Genomic DNA, 17262 nt, shown 5'->3' with positions numbered 1-17262 from the left:
TATTTGCTGCCAATATTATGTATATTTTAATTTAATATCTTGTTGTATCTTATCAGCTATGCAATGTACACGTGTATATATATTTGCAAACACTAATAATACAATTCAAGCTTCCATTCTAAATCCGATAGCAGAGAAGTTAAAATTTTATGAAATTATTTTTCTTATATTACTTACTATATGAGATAAGGTAAATATATTTTCAATCCAGTTTACACTTCCATTGAAATTATATTTTTTTTAAAAGAAAAAGGGGAAAAAAAACTGTCCCTTCTTTTACAATATTGCACAATATTCATAACAGAACATGCACGGTACTCAAGACCAAGGAACATTTCATATTGGTATGACATATTTTAAGTTTAGAACCCGCATTCTTTCATGCATTGAATTTCAATGTTTGAATGCCAGCAGTCAATGCAAAACTGTGTTATTTTAAACATCAGATCTTATTAAAAAAAAAACACACATCAGATCAATTGCTCACGCTTTTAATTTTTTGAAGCTACAAGCCTATACTATTAAAAATGCCTTTATGATAAGCTTCATGCCAACAATAATAAAATAATAAAATCCCGATTGCAAAGTAACGTTAGTCAAATGACATACGCATGCAAATAATAATCCAATTTCTAGCCTGGCATGTTGATTGCCAGCCTCATAACATGATTGCAAATATTTTATATAATTTTATATAATGCAACAAAAGTGAGATAAATAAATAAGTCACAATAAATAAACAAGATAAAATGAGTAACAATATAGATAAAAATGACGTACAATATTTTTTATTGCTTGCATTTAAATATATAAAAATATACACATTTAATTTAATAAAATAGTTAAAAAATTATTTTTTGAAGAACATAGCAAGTTATAAAACTTTGACCATCATAAACATTTCTGACTCATCCAATAGTGTTTGCTAAAATGTTTGATTATGATATAGTATGACACTCTGTTGATTTATTTATGTTAATCAGTTTATCGCAGGCTTGCGTGAGAATACTGACATTGTCATTCCCTGTCAAACACTGAACCTTTCTTCCAGGGCCAATATTGCTCCTGTACAGCTATTAAAAAAAAATAAAGAAAAGAAAATTGTTGCGTAAAGCTTGGCACTAATTAATTAATTATTCACAAAGTCTTTTTCAGATGCCAAAAAAAAAAAAGTCTTCGCAAGCTCTTCAGTCTTTAACCCTGAATACGATACTTTGCAATTCTAAAACAGTTAACAGCTGAAGTAAAATATAAACAAATTGTAACATTTAATTTAAACATTTAATCAGTTGGTCAAATAAAAAAAACTACCACATTCTATATTTTTATATAATCATAACAGAAACTTGTTTTTCCATATTTATTTGACAAGAGGTGGTGGTTGATGAAGGATTGTTGTTGTTAATTTTTTCTGTTTTTATTCTGCCATTGGCATTGGTAAAAAAAAAAAAAAATTTGCCATTGGCTGCTTTGTTGCAAGTTTCCGTCTAGTAGTAAAAATATAACAATAATAATAAGCCTTATTGTCCCACCTAGTAGGGTTAGATGCATCAACTATACCATCAATATCATTATGTCCTATTATTTATTAAGTTTTTAGGAATGTTATTAACTAAAACGTCTCAAACAATAACTCTCATAAATATTCTTTTTTACCTTAATTTATCCTCTATAACAAGACTCAAAATTATTCGTTCTACTCTCTTCACTGGTGCCTCACTCCCGCTGCCTTCTTTATACAGTTTTAAATCATCCCAAATGATTTTCTATCATTGTTTTCTTAGTAGGTGCTACACCCATTTTTTCTTGTATGTACTCAATTCGAATTTTATATTTACATATATACTCACACATCTATTTTAACATTATCCTTTTTACTATTCCAATTTTATGCCCTTACTGTCCCATTAAAGCTCAATATTTATTCCTGTATAACATAGATGGTCTTATAATAATTCAATAAAACTCCCTTTTAAGTTTATTAGGTATCTTATGATTGCAAATAATTAACTCCTTTATACTTTCTCCATTTAAACCATCTAGCTTGTATTCTATGTGTAATATTCCTATCATGTTGAATAATAGTTCTCAAATATCAAAACTTTTTCACCTAAGGTATAATTTGATCCCTCAATTTCATTTCCAAATTACTACTGGCTAACATTTTATCAAAATTATAGTGTAAATATTTTGTCTTATTCCTACTCAAGTAAAAACCATTTGATTCTAATGTCCTCCTCCATGACTCAAGTTTACAATTAATTTATTATCTTATCTCCACAATAAAAATTATATCATCCGTAAAAAACATGCATTTAGGGATTTCCTCCTAAATATGCTCAATCAAAATATCTAGGATTGAGTTAAATAAATAAAGACTCAAATATAATTTCTGATATAATCCAATCTTTATAAGAAAGTCATTTGTTTTACCACCAAGCATTCTTATACTAGTCATTGCCTTTTCATACATATTTTATATAACTCTAATATAAGCAACCTGGACTCCCTTATTTTCCAAAGATTTTTAAAGTATTATCTTGATACCTAGTCATAAATTTTTTCCAAATCAATGAAAATCACATGTAAATATTTACCCTTGATTGATATTTTTTCATTAACTTCCTTGGTAGATAAATGGCTTCTATAGTTACTCCACTTAAAAGCCAAATTAATTCTTAGAAATACCAGTATCTAATTTCAATCTATCATTAATCATTTTCACAATTTTATTATATAACTCATAAGTTTAATCCCTCTATTATTAGCAACATTGTGAATTTTTCCTTTATTTTTGTAAATAAGAATTAAGGTGCCTCTTCTACAATTGTCCGACATTTTTTGGACTATAGGATTTCATTAAACAATTTAGTTAGCCACCACACTTCTTTTTCATCTAAACATTTTTACACTTTAATAAAGATATAATTAGGTCCATTAGCTCTACCATTTGTTATTTTTTTAAGAGCTTCCTTTACTTTTTTATCACATCTCCTTTGATAAAATGATAAATTTTGTTCTCTTTTACAAGTTAATAAATCCTCAAAGTTATTAGAAGAATCCCTTCTATCGTTGAAAAGTTTGAAAAATTAAGTCTCTCATTTATCTTTAATATCACCATCTCTAACTAAAACTCTTTCCTTTTCATCTTTTATGTACCTTATATGTTCAAAGTCTCTTGATTTTCTTTCCTGATTCTTAACAATTTTATAAATTTTTTGTTCTCCATTTTTTATCTTATGATTATTGTAAAACTCTTCAAATATTTAGAAGTAAATATATTCAAGTCTACTAAAAAATGAGACTTTTTACTAATTATGAGAAATATTGATTTTTGGTTGATTTATGTCACTACAATCCAAATAATCATAATTAATTTTTTTGCCATTGGTTGAAGAGGAATGAGTTTTTTTTCCCTTTTGGGTAAGAGAGAAGGTAAAAGTTACTCTCTCTAATCTTATTTATAAAGTAGAGAGAGAAAATTTTTTTTACTTTTATTTATAAGTCATGTCATAAAGCTTTTTTTTACCCTCCATTGTTGAAGAGAGAAAATATATTATTCAAGTGTATATATTTAATAGAGATAAAATTAAAAATTTATTAAATTTTAAGATGAAGTTAATAAATTTTAAAATTTTTTTTGATGTTGATAAAACATGTTAATTTATAAATAGAACAAGAAAGATACTAGAGAGCACCTAGTCTCAAGATGAAACATTTTTATGGGCTTCATAATACTGGATTTAAATACAACGAAAAGACCTTTTCGGCCTGAAGGGGGCAAAAAACCCTTTTTGATTTATTTTTGATCCAGGCCATTGCGGGCCTAAAGTCCATAGCCTCGGAACTACAAGCAGCGTCTCCCAGAAGATCCCGACTCTGGTGTCTCACTGATCAATTCCCCATCGAAGAAAGGCCGACATCGGTCACAAAGGCGGCGCGCGCTTTAGTGCAGCAAGAGGCCAACGCAGGAGGATCAATGGAGACGAGCGCGAGGAGGGAAGTTGAGAAAGTCGAATTTGATGCTTCGGAGATTGAATACGTTAGTTATGGCGGCGAACACCACCTCCCCTTGATTATGAACCTCGTCGACCAAGAGCTCAGCGAGCCTTATTCTATCTTCACGTACCGTTACTTCGTTTATCTCTGGCCTCAGCTTTCTTTCCTGGTTCCGAAACTTTTACTTTACATCTTATTATTGTTCGGGTATCTTTTTTTTGCATTCGATCATGTGTTGACCTTTCTGTTTTGGGTTTTAGGCATTTCACAAAGGTAAATGCGTGGGCACTGTGGTTTGTAAGATGGGGGAACATCGCAGCACATTCAGGGGCTACATTGCGATGCTGGTTGTGATCAAACCCTACAGAGGAAGAGGCATTGGTAAGTGTTGTCTTGTTTATCTTCAAAAGCTTACTGTCCATGTGCTGCTTTAGGATTTAGGGAATATATGGAATTATTAGTGCTGTGCGTTTACTTACCAGGTTTTGACTTTCTTTCGCAGCTACGGAACTTGTAACTAGATCAATTAAAGTGATGATGGAATCAGGTTGTGAAGAGGTATGTAGCTATTGCTTAATGTCGAGTTGAAATTTAGGCATGTCGGAAGGATTTTTTTTTTGGGAGGGGGGACATGCGGCAGGTTTTAGTTTTCATATTGGCTGGTATTTGGTGTGGAAAACTGAAAGATAAATATGATTTTGCCTCCCTTGATTCCTCCACTGAACGTAAACTCAATGGACTGTGATCGTGGTCTTATATGTGCTCTGGTTAGATCAAACATATTATGTTATCTCAAGCTATTTGGTAAGAATTTAATTATTTAAAGCAAAGAAATGTTAATTTTGTAAAAGTTCTAGTGTTGCCTTTTTTTAGCAAGTGATTTCCATAGAAATGGAGTTAAATTGGCAAACTCTCCCCAATATAATTTACTCTGTCAATAGAAGTCTTAAAGCTAATTATCATCTATCAACAACAATTAGTATGACATATGTCTTCCATGCAAAGAGATGTTATTTTTAATGTTCCATTTTCTGTTTTATGGAAATTGACTAACTTATGGTCAGTTGTTGTGAATCAAAATTCCCAACGCTGTATAATTTTTTCATGCATTTGTTTATGCTTGACTTATTAGCGAACTGTTTTTTTTAGGTTAGTTTGAAATATAATTGTGTCTTCCGATGGTTAATTTTCTTATCTCCATATCTTCTCTCCTAAGTCCAAACTCTAAGTTGATACTTCCAAAAGAGAGTACAACAACAAAAAGCCTTATTTCACTCGGGAAGGTCGGCTATATGGATTGCACGACATGCTCTATCATTAATCAATTTTTTAGGAATGTTATTGACTATGAGGTCTTGTTCAACAACTTTCATAAGTGTTATCTTCAATATTTCTCTACTCCTCTTATACAGGGCTCAAAATTATCTATTTTGCTCTCCTTACCGGTGCCTTCCAATCTCCCATAGCCTTCTCTGTACATATCTAAGCCATCTTAAATAATTTTATACCACTTTCCTCTTAATAGATGTCACTCTTACCTTTTCTCCTATATGCTCATTTCAGATTTTATTTTTTCACATATGTTTGTACATCCATCTCAACATTCTCATCTCTGCTATTCTAAATTCGTGTTCCTACTGTCCCTTTAAAACCCAACATTTACTATCATATAACATAATTGGTTTTATAGCAATTCAATGAAACTTCTCTTTAAATTTATTAGGTACCTTTTGATCACTTTTGAAGGAGAGTAACAACAACAAGCCTTTATCCCACTAGGTGGGGTCGGCTACATGGATTGCAAGACGCCATTGTGCTCTATCATTTATCAAGCTTTTAGGAATATTATTAATTAAGAGATCGCGTTCAACAACTTACAAGAGTGTTCTCTTAGGCCTTCCTCTACTTCTCTTAATCGGACTCAAAGTTATATGTTTTACTCTTCTCACTGATGCCTCCCTTGGTCTTCTTTGTACATGCCCAAACCATCTCAACCGATTTTCTACCATTTTTTCCTCAATAGGTGCCACCCTCACTTTTTCGCGTATGTGCTCATTTCGAATTTTATCTTTACGTGTATGTCCACATATCCATCGTAACATTCTCATCTCTGCTACTCCAACTTTATGCTCTTGCTGTCCCGTTAGAGCCCAGCATTCACTACTATATAATATTGCTGATCTGATAACAGTGCAATAAAACTTTTCTTTAAGTTTATTAGGCACCTTACAGTCGCAAATAACTCATTTAGCTTTTCTCCAATTAAACCACCCAGCTTGAATTCTATGTGAAATATCTCCACTGATTTCGCCATCATTTTGAATAATGGCTCCCAAATATCTAAATTTTTCCACTTGAGGTATAATTTGATCTCCCAATTTCACTTCCAAATTATTGTCGAATAGTCCTTTACCAAATTTACAATATAAATATTTCGTCTTACTTCTACTCAGACGAAAACCTTTCAACTCAAATGTCCTCCTCCATAACTCAAGTTTGCAATTAACCTCTTATCTTGTCTCTGCTATAAGAACTATATCATTCGCGAAGAGCATACATTTCGGAATTTCCCCTTGAATATGTTTCGTCAAAACATTTAAGATCAAGTTGAATAAATAAGGACTCAGAGATGATCCCTAATGTAGTCCAATCTTTATAGGAAAATCTTTTGTTTGACCACTTTTGAAGGAGAGTATTTATTAAAAAATTAATATGTTGGACAGGTTGATAGGGAGAATTTTAGTGAAAAAAGAAAATTAATAAGGAGAGATATTTGTAATTTTAACGAAATTTATGGGAGGTCAGTTTAATATACTTATCTTAATATTATCAATAAGTTGCACTTATGAAATTGCTTATAGTGAAACTAGAGACATATGCGAGGAAGTTGACTTGATTATTGCTGACTTGGACGGTGTGAAATGGAAGAAGACAGAAAACTCATAAATAATATATAATTTATTTGTAGTACGTGAATGTTCAGCAGTAATTTAGGGGGGGGTATAGAGTAGAGGGAGGTGTGGTTAATATTTCAAAACTAAAACCGATTCATGCTTTCTAAAGTTATTAATGGAAATTCAATTTAAGATGTTTGTCGGAAATCATCTGTGTTTTGCCTACTGCATTTATGGTGCCAGATTTAGAAGTAGGTCAAGTTATACTGTGGCGACCTGCCTTTTCTGATGGTTTTGCGTTGACAAATTCTGGATTATAAGTGATCCTTTGTTGTTTGCCTATTAATTTTAAAACATGGTTTCTGTTCTTGATTTATGTCCCGTTACTTTTATTTGCTTTCTTAAATGCGTCATCGGACATTATGACTTTTATTACAGCCCTTGTTATTCGTTCTTAACTTCTTATAGATTCTTCTCACATAGGATACCAAGAATAGTTAGAACTTACTATTAGTTCTGGTTAGTGAAGAAAAGTTGCACACCAGGAAGCCTAAGTTACCGTTGCTGGTGCTTATAGTTACGTTATTTTGTTTTAACTGGATTCTAGAGGCCAAACTCAATGGCTAGAGGTGTCCCACTCTACAATGTGAAGTGAAGTGAGGTTGAAAGAGGGAGTATGCTGGTATGCTGATTCACGTTATTGTTGTTTTTGGCAATTTTCTAGGTTACACTGGAAGCAGAAGTCACAAACAAAGGCGCACTGGCATTATACGGTCGCCTTGGCTTTATAAGGGCTAAGCGGCTTTTTCACTACTATTTGAATGGAGTTGATGCTTTCCGTCTGAAACTTTTGTTCCCCCAACCGGAATTACATCCATCTCTGTCTATGATTGTAGACAAAGATGATAGCCAGGGGCATAGTGACCATAGACATTTGTCAGAATGATCTGACTTCATCAAGGTTGTAATGTTATGGAAGCACATTGATATGCAGCAGCATGTTGACATGCAAATATTTTTAGGGAGCAAGTCTGAGAGCCTTTCTGTAACTAAAGTCGCCTGAGGGAAATGAGCATCTATATTTCAAAAAAAATTCCGGTGGTTTGATATTTGTTTTTTATCATATGATCATTATTTTTCTAGTGTGACTATTAAACATTTAAGACTAAGCAATCATCTCAATTTATCGGCACAGATCTTCTCCAAACAGAATCTAGATTGTCTGTGTAATCGAGCGATTGATGGTGAAACTGAAATGTGCCTGTTCAAAACGCATAGAGGGGGGAACTGCGTTTGTGCGAAATGGCTAACGTCATTCAGCTTCAAGGATGGCGTTGGAACGCATAAACTGATTCCGCATACTGGCCTTTCCATAGAAGATTCATTACATTAAAGGTGATTGTTTTTAGTTTTCCAACAATCAAAATTCATTTTATATTATATTTATCAAAGTAAAAATTTTAATGCAATTTGCTTGCAATTTCTATTTGTGAAATCCACGTGAAGTAACATGATTATCTCAGTTGGATAGGTCTTTGTATATTGCAAAAATTCCATGCATATGGTCAAGACTAGAAATACTCCAGCCACTTTTTCGGGTTGTTCCATATTTTTTTAGAGAGAATGGCAAATAAGTCTTACAAAATAGTCTAATTATACCGAAGTCTTAAGGGATTCTTTTAACATTAATTTTTTTGATCAAATTATTATATTACCCTTAATTTAAAATTTTAAAAAAATTCTATCTCAAATTCTAGTCTCTTAATCCCCTTTTTACTCGCCATGTCATTTCCACTTATTTTCTCTTTCCATTCTACTTCTCCATTCCTCTCAACCTTGTACTTCTTAATGTTGGAGGTTCGAATGTGAATGTGTGTGTCAATTATATATTTTTTTATATGATGAAGAGAAGGCTAGTGAAGGCAAGATGAGAGGAGAGGCGATGATGAGTGGTGAGCAAGAGTATGATTGAAGAAGGAAAAAATGGATCCAAAAAAAGTATGAAAATTAAAACAATGATGGAAAATAAAAATGGCCAATGCGTCTTCTTAGTATAAACATGGTGAGCGTTGACAGCATTAGCCACGTCCTGTCAGTCCTTCTAACAAAGGTTTTTGCAGTTGAGCTGCACATAACGACAGCCCCAAGGGTTGACGGGAGTGGAGGTAGCGTCCTCAATCTAGCAATCTTCACGGAAAAGCATCGGGCACAAATGGTTCGCAAGCAACGCAAGAGAGTTGCGCAAATCCCTCCATTGGAGAAGGATCAATGACTAGCCACAGAGGAGGAACATGAAGAACAGGTGAGAAGGGTCAAAGTGGGAGCAATGAGAGAGAAAGAGGAAGATGAAGAGGGAGCGCATTAGGAGAGGGGAAATGGGACCGAGACAGATTTCTTTTGGAATTTAAATTAAGGGTAGCATAGTAATTTGATAAAAAAATTAGTATCAGAAGAGTTGTAAAGTGACTTAATTTAATCCAAATACTTAATCATAATACCATACAGTACCATAATAATTAGGGAATAACCACCTTAATCACCTTACCATGAGAAAAAGGATTTAATTGCCATTAAAGAGCCTAGCTATATTGAAAAAAAAAAAGACTAAAGTTGAAGGTATACAGTGATTAATAGAATTAAAATTACATATTTAAGTCAAATAAAATCTATAACATTAGGCCTTATCATGGTACAAAGGTTTAAAACCAAGTAGTGAGTACTAGTATACTATAAAAGTTTGAAGCCCATAATTGGTATTATAAAATCATTTTAAATTATTGGGATCTCAAGTTTTGAACAAGTAATTTAAATCTTTTCAAGGCCCAAACATGCATAAATCCTAGTACAAAAGCACATGGGAGCATGGAACATAAAATAATGTTTAAAGCAAGAAGAAAAAATAGTCAAGAACATCAATTTTAGATTTTTTGGATTTTTTGGAGTATCTATCATGGTTAGATCTTTGTGCACCACGGCCAAATCTCTTCTATGTCGTGCACTATGGCACACTACACAAAATATGTGGCAACAGTTCGCTATCATAAATCAACCTTGGGGCTAAACTTCCAACATATCTTGGTTCTCTGTCTAACGTCCAATTGAGATGAATTAGGTATTTATAGAAAGTAAATTCAGTGAATTAGATAATGGAACTACTTGTATTTCCAAATTATATTATATAAGAAAAGTTAGATGCCTGAAACCAAAACCACTCATTTTTCACACTTTTAAACTTCTAAAGTGTCTAAAATCAAACTAAAGTATACAACCATTTAGACCAAACTCAAGAGACCCAGGACAACTTATACAATGCACCACGATACAAATATACAACATAGTTCATATTTTCACTCCTTAATCTCAATTTCATTAAAAAGTGTAACATTTCAATTTAAATTTTAATAGTCTATTTAGTTAATAGAAATTTTAAAAAATATTTAAAGGTAAGTAAATTATTTAAGAGATAATTATTGGATTAATTTAAAATAAAATTCTATGTTAAGATTCTTAGAAAATATAATAATTATTACTATTACTATTACTATTACCATTAAAAAATGGAGAAAGAATAAAAAATGAATAAATAAAGTGGGGAACAAATTTCTATCCGTTGGCTGTGCATGTACTGGGTGTATAGAATAGGCTTGTGTATGGGCAGGGTCGAGTAGGGCAAACAACTAGCCTGTTGCCTTACCCTAAATCTCTTCGGCAAAAAAACCTTGTTTGAAGCTAACCCTACCTGAAAGATGCCTATCAATGTACGAGTTGGCGGGTAACGTTGAGCATAGATCGGGCAAGTCGGGCTGAATGTCTAGTCCTACTTATCTTTTTTTATGTTGTTTAACATATAAAAGCTTGTTTGTTGGACCTTAATATGAATATTAGGCTCCTAAAAAAATTCGAGCAACAATATAGATGATCCAACAACTCCTAAAAATCAAGATGAATTAAAAAAATTTTAGGCTCAAATTAGCCACAAACGAAGACATTTCGAATAGAAAATATCAGGATTAATAACGTGAAAACAAATATGAACAGAGGCAAAAGAAAACATCTCGAACAGCAAATTTAAAGTTCAAAAGAAGACATTACCATGTTACATAAAGTCTACTTTAAAAAGAAGTCCTCCTAAACAATAAAAGAGAAACATAAAGGAGACAATGACTGTATTGCAAGTGTCCAATACCCTCCCTTTAAGGCTTTCATTCCACCATCAACAATCTAAAATATAACAATAAGAAGAAAAAAAATAATTGTATCCATTTCATTGGCAAGGCATGCATGAATTTGACAATCATACAAATTTCCAAAAGAGCATTGAGTTTATTTAAGGACAAACACTTTCTTTTAAGGCCAATATTAGATGCTCATAATTAAGAACAAATACATTTTTTAAAATTAAGGTTATTGACAATTAAGAATAAAAACTCAAACAACAACAGACATTCAAAATCAAGGAGCCACAAATAAAGATCAAAACTTGCAATAGACTCATTGTGCCTACTTGTATTCATCAGTGCTGTTGAAGATCTAAGAGAGTGAAAGAGAAGAGAATAGGGTAGAGCAAAGATTTAAAGATTGCTTACTTAAGGTCCAAAGAAACCAATCCAAGCTTTATAGCAACTAACCCAAGTGAACCCAAGCTCTGAAGCATACTAAGAGTTTGAGACCACAAGACAGAGTCGTCAGAATAGGCGAAGCTCTCACTCACCACAAAATCGTTAAAGGAAGGTGCCGAGATAGTGAGACAGATGGAGGAACAACACTATCGAGTCTTACATGGTAAACGGGTGAGTAGTGTGGTGAATGGCGCGCCTAGATTGTGAGTATGAGGTTGTGAGCTATGATGCAAGCAGAAGAGAAGAAACGAGAGGAGAAGGAGACGATTGAGAAAAGTCAAAGAGAGTGATGACTAAGTAGAAAGCTAGGGTTTCATTTCATTTCAATTTGCCACTTGTGTTGCTAGCTAACAAAATGATGTTATTTTATATTTTTTTAAAAAAATAATATGTAGCTCAGGTCAAGTAGGGTTAATTAGTTGGACACTCCAACTCTAAACCCTACCCAAATCGGGGTTCAAGCTCAGCTTGACCATGCCCATTTCTTTTCGGGCAGCTTTTTTAAGGCATTAGTAGGGCAAAAAACCATCAGGTTGGGTTAAGCATTTTGAGCTTTCGGGCTTCTTACAAATTCCTAGTATAGAGATTAAAAAAAGGAAAGTAAGGAGAGGGAGAGAAAATGTAGGACCCACACCTTTTTGAAAACAAGACACAACCAATTTCCTATTCATTTTCTCATCCCTTTCTCAATTGCTCTCCATGCACAAAAGAGAAGAACAGGGGGAAAAACATGGAGCATACGTGAGATGGGGTGAGAGATTTGATTCCAAACTTCATAATGGGATATTTTGGGTGAGAATTCAAGTTTTTTAAGACTAGATAGGTGTTTTGAAATTTTTTCTCAATCATCCATCCCTTTTAGTTTCTAATTTGGTGATGGTAGAAAATATAAAGTTTGAAAGAGAGATGAATTTATGATAAATAAATTTGATTGTTGAGATTGTTAGCAGTATAATAAATATTATAGAGTATTAATTTGTTGATAAAATTTGAATTTGATGCTTCTAGGTTAAACCTTATATCTTTATGGGTAGACTTTTGTTAAATCTAAAAATATAAGTTGATTTATTGATATTTAGATAATTATTTAGGATAAGAAATGTATTATTGTAGCTATAGAATGATGATTTTAAGCTTGAGACTAAGTTTGTAATTTTTGAATATTTTTAGGTGTGGATTTATTGAATAAAAATTGGAAATTTTAATAATAAAAAATGGGTTAAAGGTTAGTTTTAACTTATTAATGTTCATTGGCTATTAAAAGAGGAGTTATAAATTTTGCTTAAGGGTACTAACTATAGGCTTATATTAACAATGAGATTAAAAATTATGTTATACTCTCCAATTCTATTATTAAAATTATTTTGTTAGTTTTAATAATTAAAATTAATATTTATAAATAATATATTAGGTGTAGATTGTGTTTTTAGTGAAGGTTGTGGTGGAAAATAAATTGTAATGAATAATTTATTAAAAAAGTCATGAAGTAACTATGCTTTAATTTGTGATTATTGTTGTTTCATCTTAATTATGTGATTATTGAGAAAATTGTGAATTATTGTCAAGAAATTATTTTGTTATGTTTATGAAAAAATTATTAAATTGTGAATATGTATTTTGAAGTATTTTTGCCAATTGGGATGTCATGTTGTAATATTGTTAAAAGGGTCAATGAGCAAATAGAACCCTGAACTCTTGCTCGAAAATCACCTTAAATCCTAAATTCTTAAAATATGCAAAATAAATTCTAAATTTTTAAATTTATAGAAAAATAAACCTTGACCATTAATTTTTTTAACACCATTATTGTCCACTCGGGTACTGTAATAGTCAGAGTTAAATTCATAGAAAAATAAACCCTGAACAATACTTGCATGAATAGTAACAGTGTTAAAAAATTAACGATCAGGGTTTATTTTATTGTGAACTTAAAAATATAAAGTTTATTTTGCATGTTTTAAGAGTTTAGGGTTTAAGGCAACTTTCGAGCAATGGTTTAGGATCTTATTTGCTCATTAATCCTTGTTAAAAATGAGAAATTTTTGAAGACTATAATGTTGTAGAATTATACAATATTTATATGTAATTATGTAATTCTTGTGGGAGGTATTGGAAGATTTGTTATTGTTATTATATTTTTTTTCTACATGGTATGCCCCTATTGGAGATCCAATAGGTGGCTTGTAAGGGTTTAGAGTAAACTACCTTTTATTATGTAATTTAACACTAAGTGAGAGCTACCGCTCGAGGTTAATGGAGAGAGATAAGGATAATTGTTTGCCATGTATTACAATATCTTTAGTATTTTTGTTTATATGATTGTTGTTTCCTTGCTTAGCAAGTACACATTTAATTATTTACATACATTATCATAAATTGGCATTGGTTATTAGGATTTTTGAGTTTCATTATATGGTTAATAATTTTTAAAAGAGGAGCCATGAGTGACAGGTGGAGGAGCCTAAGACTTAATGGTATAGATTCATTGTCTCTTTTAAGTATTTTTAATTTATAATTTTTAATGTGTTCTATTATCAATGTTGAGGCTTTTTTATTTATTGACAATTATATGAATGTTGAGGCTTAATTGGGATGTTACATTTAATGTGTACAATTATATATAATTATGCCCTTTAAACTATTTTTACTTGTTTAGATGACTGTAACTTTGACGTTTGATTTATTTTGGATGTTTAGAATAGCATGATTATAGGGGCATATAATTGGTTTGTTTTAGAAATTATTTGAGTTATCTAGTTTGGTTGTTAGTTTATAGTTTGCATTTGTTGGGAGCATAATGTTTGGAATGTGTGATTTTAGCCTAATGGCATGTAGGAGGTTAAAAATTTACTTAAAATATTGTATTGTGCAAATCTAAACCAATTGTTAGCTACTTTTATATTTGATTTATTAATATAAATTGTATTAAGTGGTTGTAATCTAATTATAATTGTAAATGTGTATTAGTAGTATCAAAAATAGTTTTGTTTTATTTGAAAAGATTGACAGGTGGTTATAAGATTTTAAAATACATAACTATTTATATTTTTCCTAATCTATTATGTTTATCATGTTCTCAATTTTAAAAGGAATCTTTTGGGTCTTTCACACTTATTTTGTTTTTAATTATTTGGGATCTCAAAATTTGAAAATGACAGTTTAAAAAGTTTAAATTCTACTTACCATAATAATATTTATTTATCTATATTAATCTTTTCTATCATGATAATTATTTTAAAATGTGAAATGTTTTATAAAATTATATTTTATCATTTCTTACCATGGTAGTATTTTAAATTATAGAATTATTTTAAAAAAAAATATAAGAATAGTTCACTTCTCTTTACCATGGTTGAGTTGATAATTTTAAAAAAAATTTAGGGTGCTGCAAAAAGCATAAGGGGTGAAAAATTACATCAAATCTCCAGATAGTCATTTACAGCCATTAAAATTACTATAAACATACTTGTGCCACTATTTTGTCCCTAATTGAACATTAATAGCTCATGCAACATAGCATATAATAAAATCCATTAAGCACACAGACATGGAACGGTGCGATTAATCAAAATAATTGTCCTGATTGGCAATTTTACTATCAAATTACACATATGATAATCAAAATGGAGGCATACGGAAAGAATGCAAATTTCTAAGCCTTTAATACCTTTCTCCTGTCTTTCCTAAAACTTATGCCTGTAAAATGTTAAATAAGAGTGATTACGGTTATTCAGTAATTGAAAAAATTTTAAATCATGAAGATTCAAGTCAAATCAATTAAGACATACAAAATAGATATTTAAAGTCAATGAAGTGCACATCACAATATCATGTCTTATGATAAAAAGAATGCATGATCAAACCACTCATTATTTCCTCCTTATACCATTGACTAAATCTGTGGATTGACTATTCAAATAGGGCTAAGTTTGTGTAAATGAATTAGCCTAAACTCACCTACATTTATTCATGCCTAGTTTGGATTATTACTCCATTTGTTTAAAAATATAAGTAACATTACAAAAAATTTTCTTGACCCAAAATTTAAGTCATGTTCAAGTATTGGTGGCCATATTAGTAATTTTCTTCCTATATTGCGCTGGTTTTAATTAAAAAATTAACACATTTAATAGGGACAGTGGTGAGAACATGACTTATATTTGGATATGCATGAAAGTATACAAATTTAAAGATTCATTCAACTATTTAATTCTTTCATTGGTATGCAAGAAATTTTTAAAATATGACTTATATTTGGATAATGTCAATTATAACAAAATGTTGATGTTAACTATTATTCTCTCATGCCTTTAATATATTACATTTTTTACTTGGTTCTAAGTACAGAATCCATTTTCAGTCCTTGTGTTCAATTCACCGAAAATGCTTCAAGTTAGAGAAGAATGATTGCTATTTAATTTTGATTTTCCCTACTCACGATGTGTTTGGATACATTTCAATTTCATCGGATGTCGGACGTGGTCATTGTGATCAAGATATCAACTATATTAAGAATGGAGGAAGTGCTAATGATTAATGACATGAATAACATAAAAAATGTTTGAGAGAATTTTAACTAAGAACTAGGGATATAATTTAATTATTAGTGGGTTTAAAAAAATTAAAATTTTAGTTCAATCCAGAAGGATTGAAGTGTAAATAATTTTAACAGTAAAAAGATTAAAGTACCATTTACTCATTATGCAGAATCATAACTTGTTATTTTTTTTACTTCACTTATTAATTTATTAATATGAGTTATAAATTATATTAGTTTGTCAAATAAGCAGCAACATCAATTATTAATTTATTAACTTTACTTATTAATTTACTAACATCAGCTGTAAATTATAAGATTTATTAATAATTTACAACTGATATTAGAAAATTACAAATAAAGTTTTCAATTTAACAACTGATGTTGCTTGTGATTGAACAACTGATATCAAATTTTGTATAATTATTGACATGTTAATTTATGTAATTTATAACTCATGTTGATAAATTAACGAGTGAAGTAATAAAATAAATAATCAATGATTTTGCATAACAAATTAATAAGTGAAGAGTACTTTGATATTTTCTCTATTAAAATTATTTTCACTTTAATTTTTCTAAATTAAACTGAAATTTTAAAATTTTTAAAAGCCTATTAATAATTGAGTCATATTCATAGTCCTTAATTGAAATTCTCACCAAATGTTTTTGAATACATGTTTTTAAATTGAAAAATGGTGCAAAGGATCCACTTGACGTTTAAATAATTGAAAAATGGTGCAAGGGATCCACTTGACGTTTAAATACATAAATTTCACTTACCAAATTGTTTTTCTTAATACCTATTTTTTTAATTAAATTAAAACATGTAAATTTTATTGGAGAGGATTCTTTCCAATCCCTTCCCATCCAGTTCCCCTCTTCTTTTTAATTTATAACTATTAAATAAAGATTTGCACGCTCCAGCTTTATATTCTTATAAAATATTTTATTTTATTTTGTTTTTACAATGTTTTTAACTGTTTATATTAAATTTTAGTATTTTGAATTTTAGTATTTATTTTTTTATAATTTAATATTTTAATAATATTTTTATAAATGAAATCTGAATTATTTATATCTTAATATACTGGAAGGGAAAAGAAGGAAAGAGGGTGGGAAAGAAGAGAAAATCCTCTCCCCTTTTTTTTTTCATTATGTATCACTTACATGCCTTTATTAAAAAAGTCATAAATAATAAATAATTATAACCA

The 17262-nt window shown here is 30.5% G+C and overlaps 1 protein-coding gene across 2 annotated transcripts; it reads left to right on the top strand.

Annotated features, from left to right (window-relative positions):
* Positions 1 to 3859: 3859 nt before the first annotated feature.
* LOC129307360 (N-alpha-acetyltransferase MAK3) lies at positions 3860 to 9360 on the top strand. Of its 2 annotated transcripts, XR_008592343.1 has the most exons (6): positions 3860 to 4168; positions 4260 to 4380; positions 4502 to 4557; positions 7618 to 7991; positions 8089 to 8288; positions 9014 to 9360. XR_008592343.1 is itself a non-coding variant. In XM_054948294.1 (4 exons), exons 1-4 carry the CDS (start codon positions 3980 to 3982, stop codon positions 7837 to 7839), a joined length of 588 nt encoding a protein of 195 aa, XP_054804269.1. In that variant the 5' UTR covers positions 3860 to 3979; the 3' UTR covers positions 7840 to 8051. The 2 variants fall into 2 exon arrangements, 1 of the variants encoding a protein (XP_054804269.1); XM_054948294.1 differs by lacking the exons at positions 8089 to 8288; positions 9014 to 9360 and having other exon boundaries at positions 7618 to 8051.
* The last annotated feature ends 7902 nt before the right edge of the window (positions 9361 to 17262 follow it).

The sequence above is a fragment of the Prosopis cineraria genome, unplaced genomic scaffold (genome assembly GCF_029017545.1).
Source record: "Prosopis cineraria cultivar Desert tree isolate PC_DT_omini unplaced genomic scaffold, ASM2901754v1 PC3, whole genome shotgun sequence".
Taxonomy (NCBI): domain Eukaryota; kingdom Viridiplantae; phylum Streptophyta; class Magnoliopsida; order Fabales; family Fabaceae; genus Prosopis; species Prosopis cineraria.
Note: the sequence above shows the minus strand (reverse complement) of the source record. Positions and strands in the feature narration are given on the sequence as shown.

Coding starts and splice junctions, on each gene's coding strand:
- LOC129307360 (XM_054948294.1), top strand. CDS start 3,980: ATGGAGACGAGCGCGAGGAGGGAAGTTGAGAAAGTCGAATTTGATGCT. Junction 4,381..4,501: donor CTACAGAGGAAGAGGCATTG/GTAAGTGTTGTC, acceptor TTTCTTTCGCAG/CTACGGAACTTGTAACTAGA. Junction 4,558..7,617: donor TGGAATCAGGTTGTGAAGAG/GTATGTAGCTAT, acceptor GCAATTTTCTAG/GTTACACTGGAAGCAGAAGT.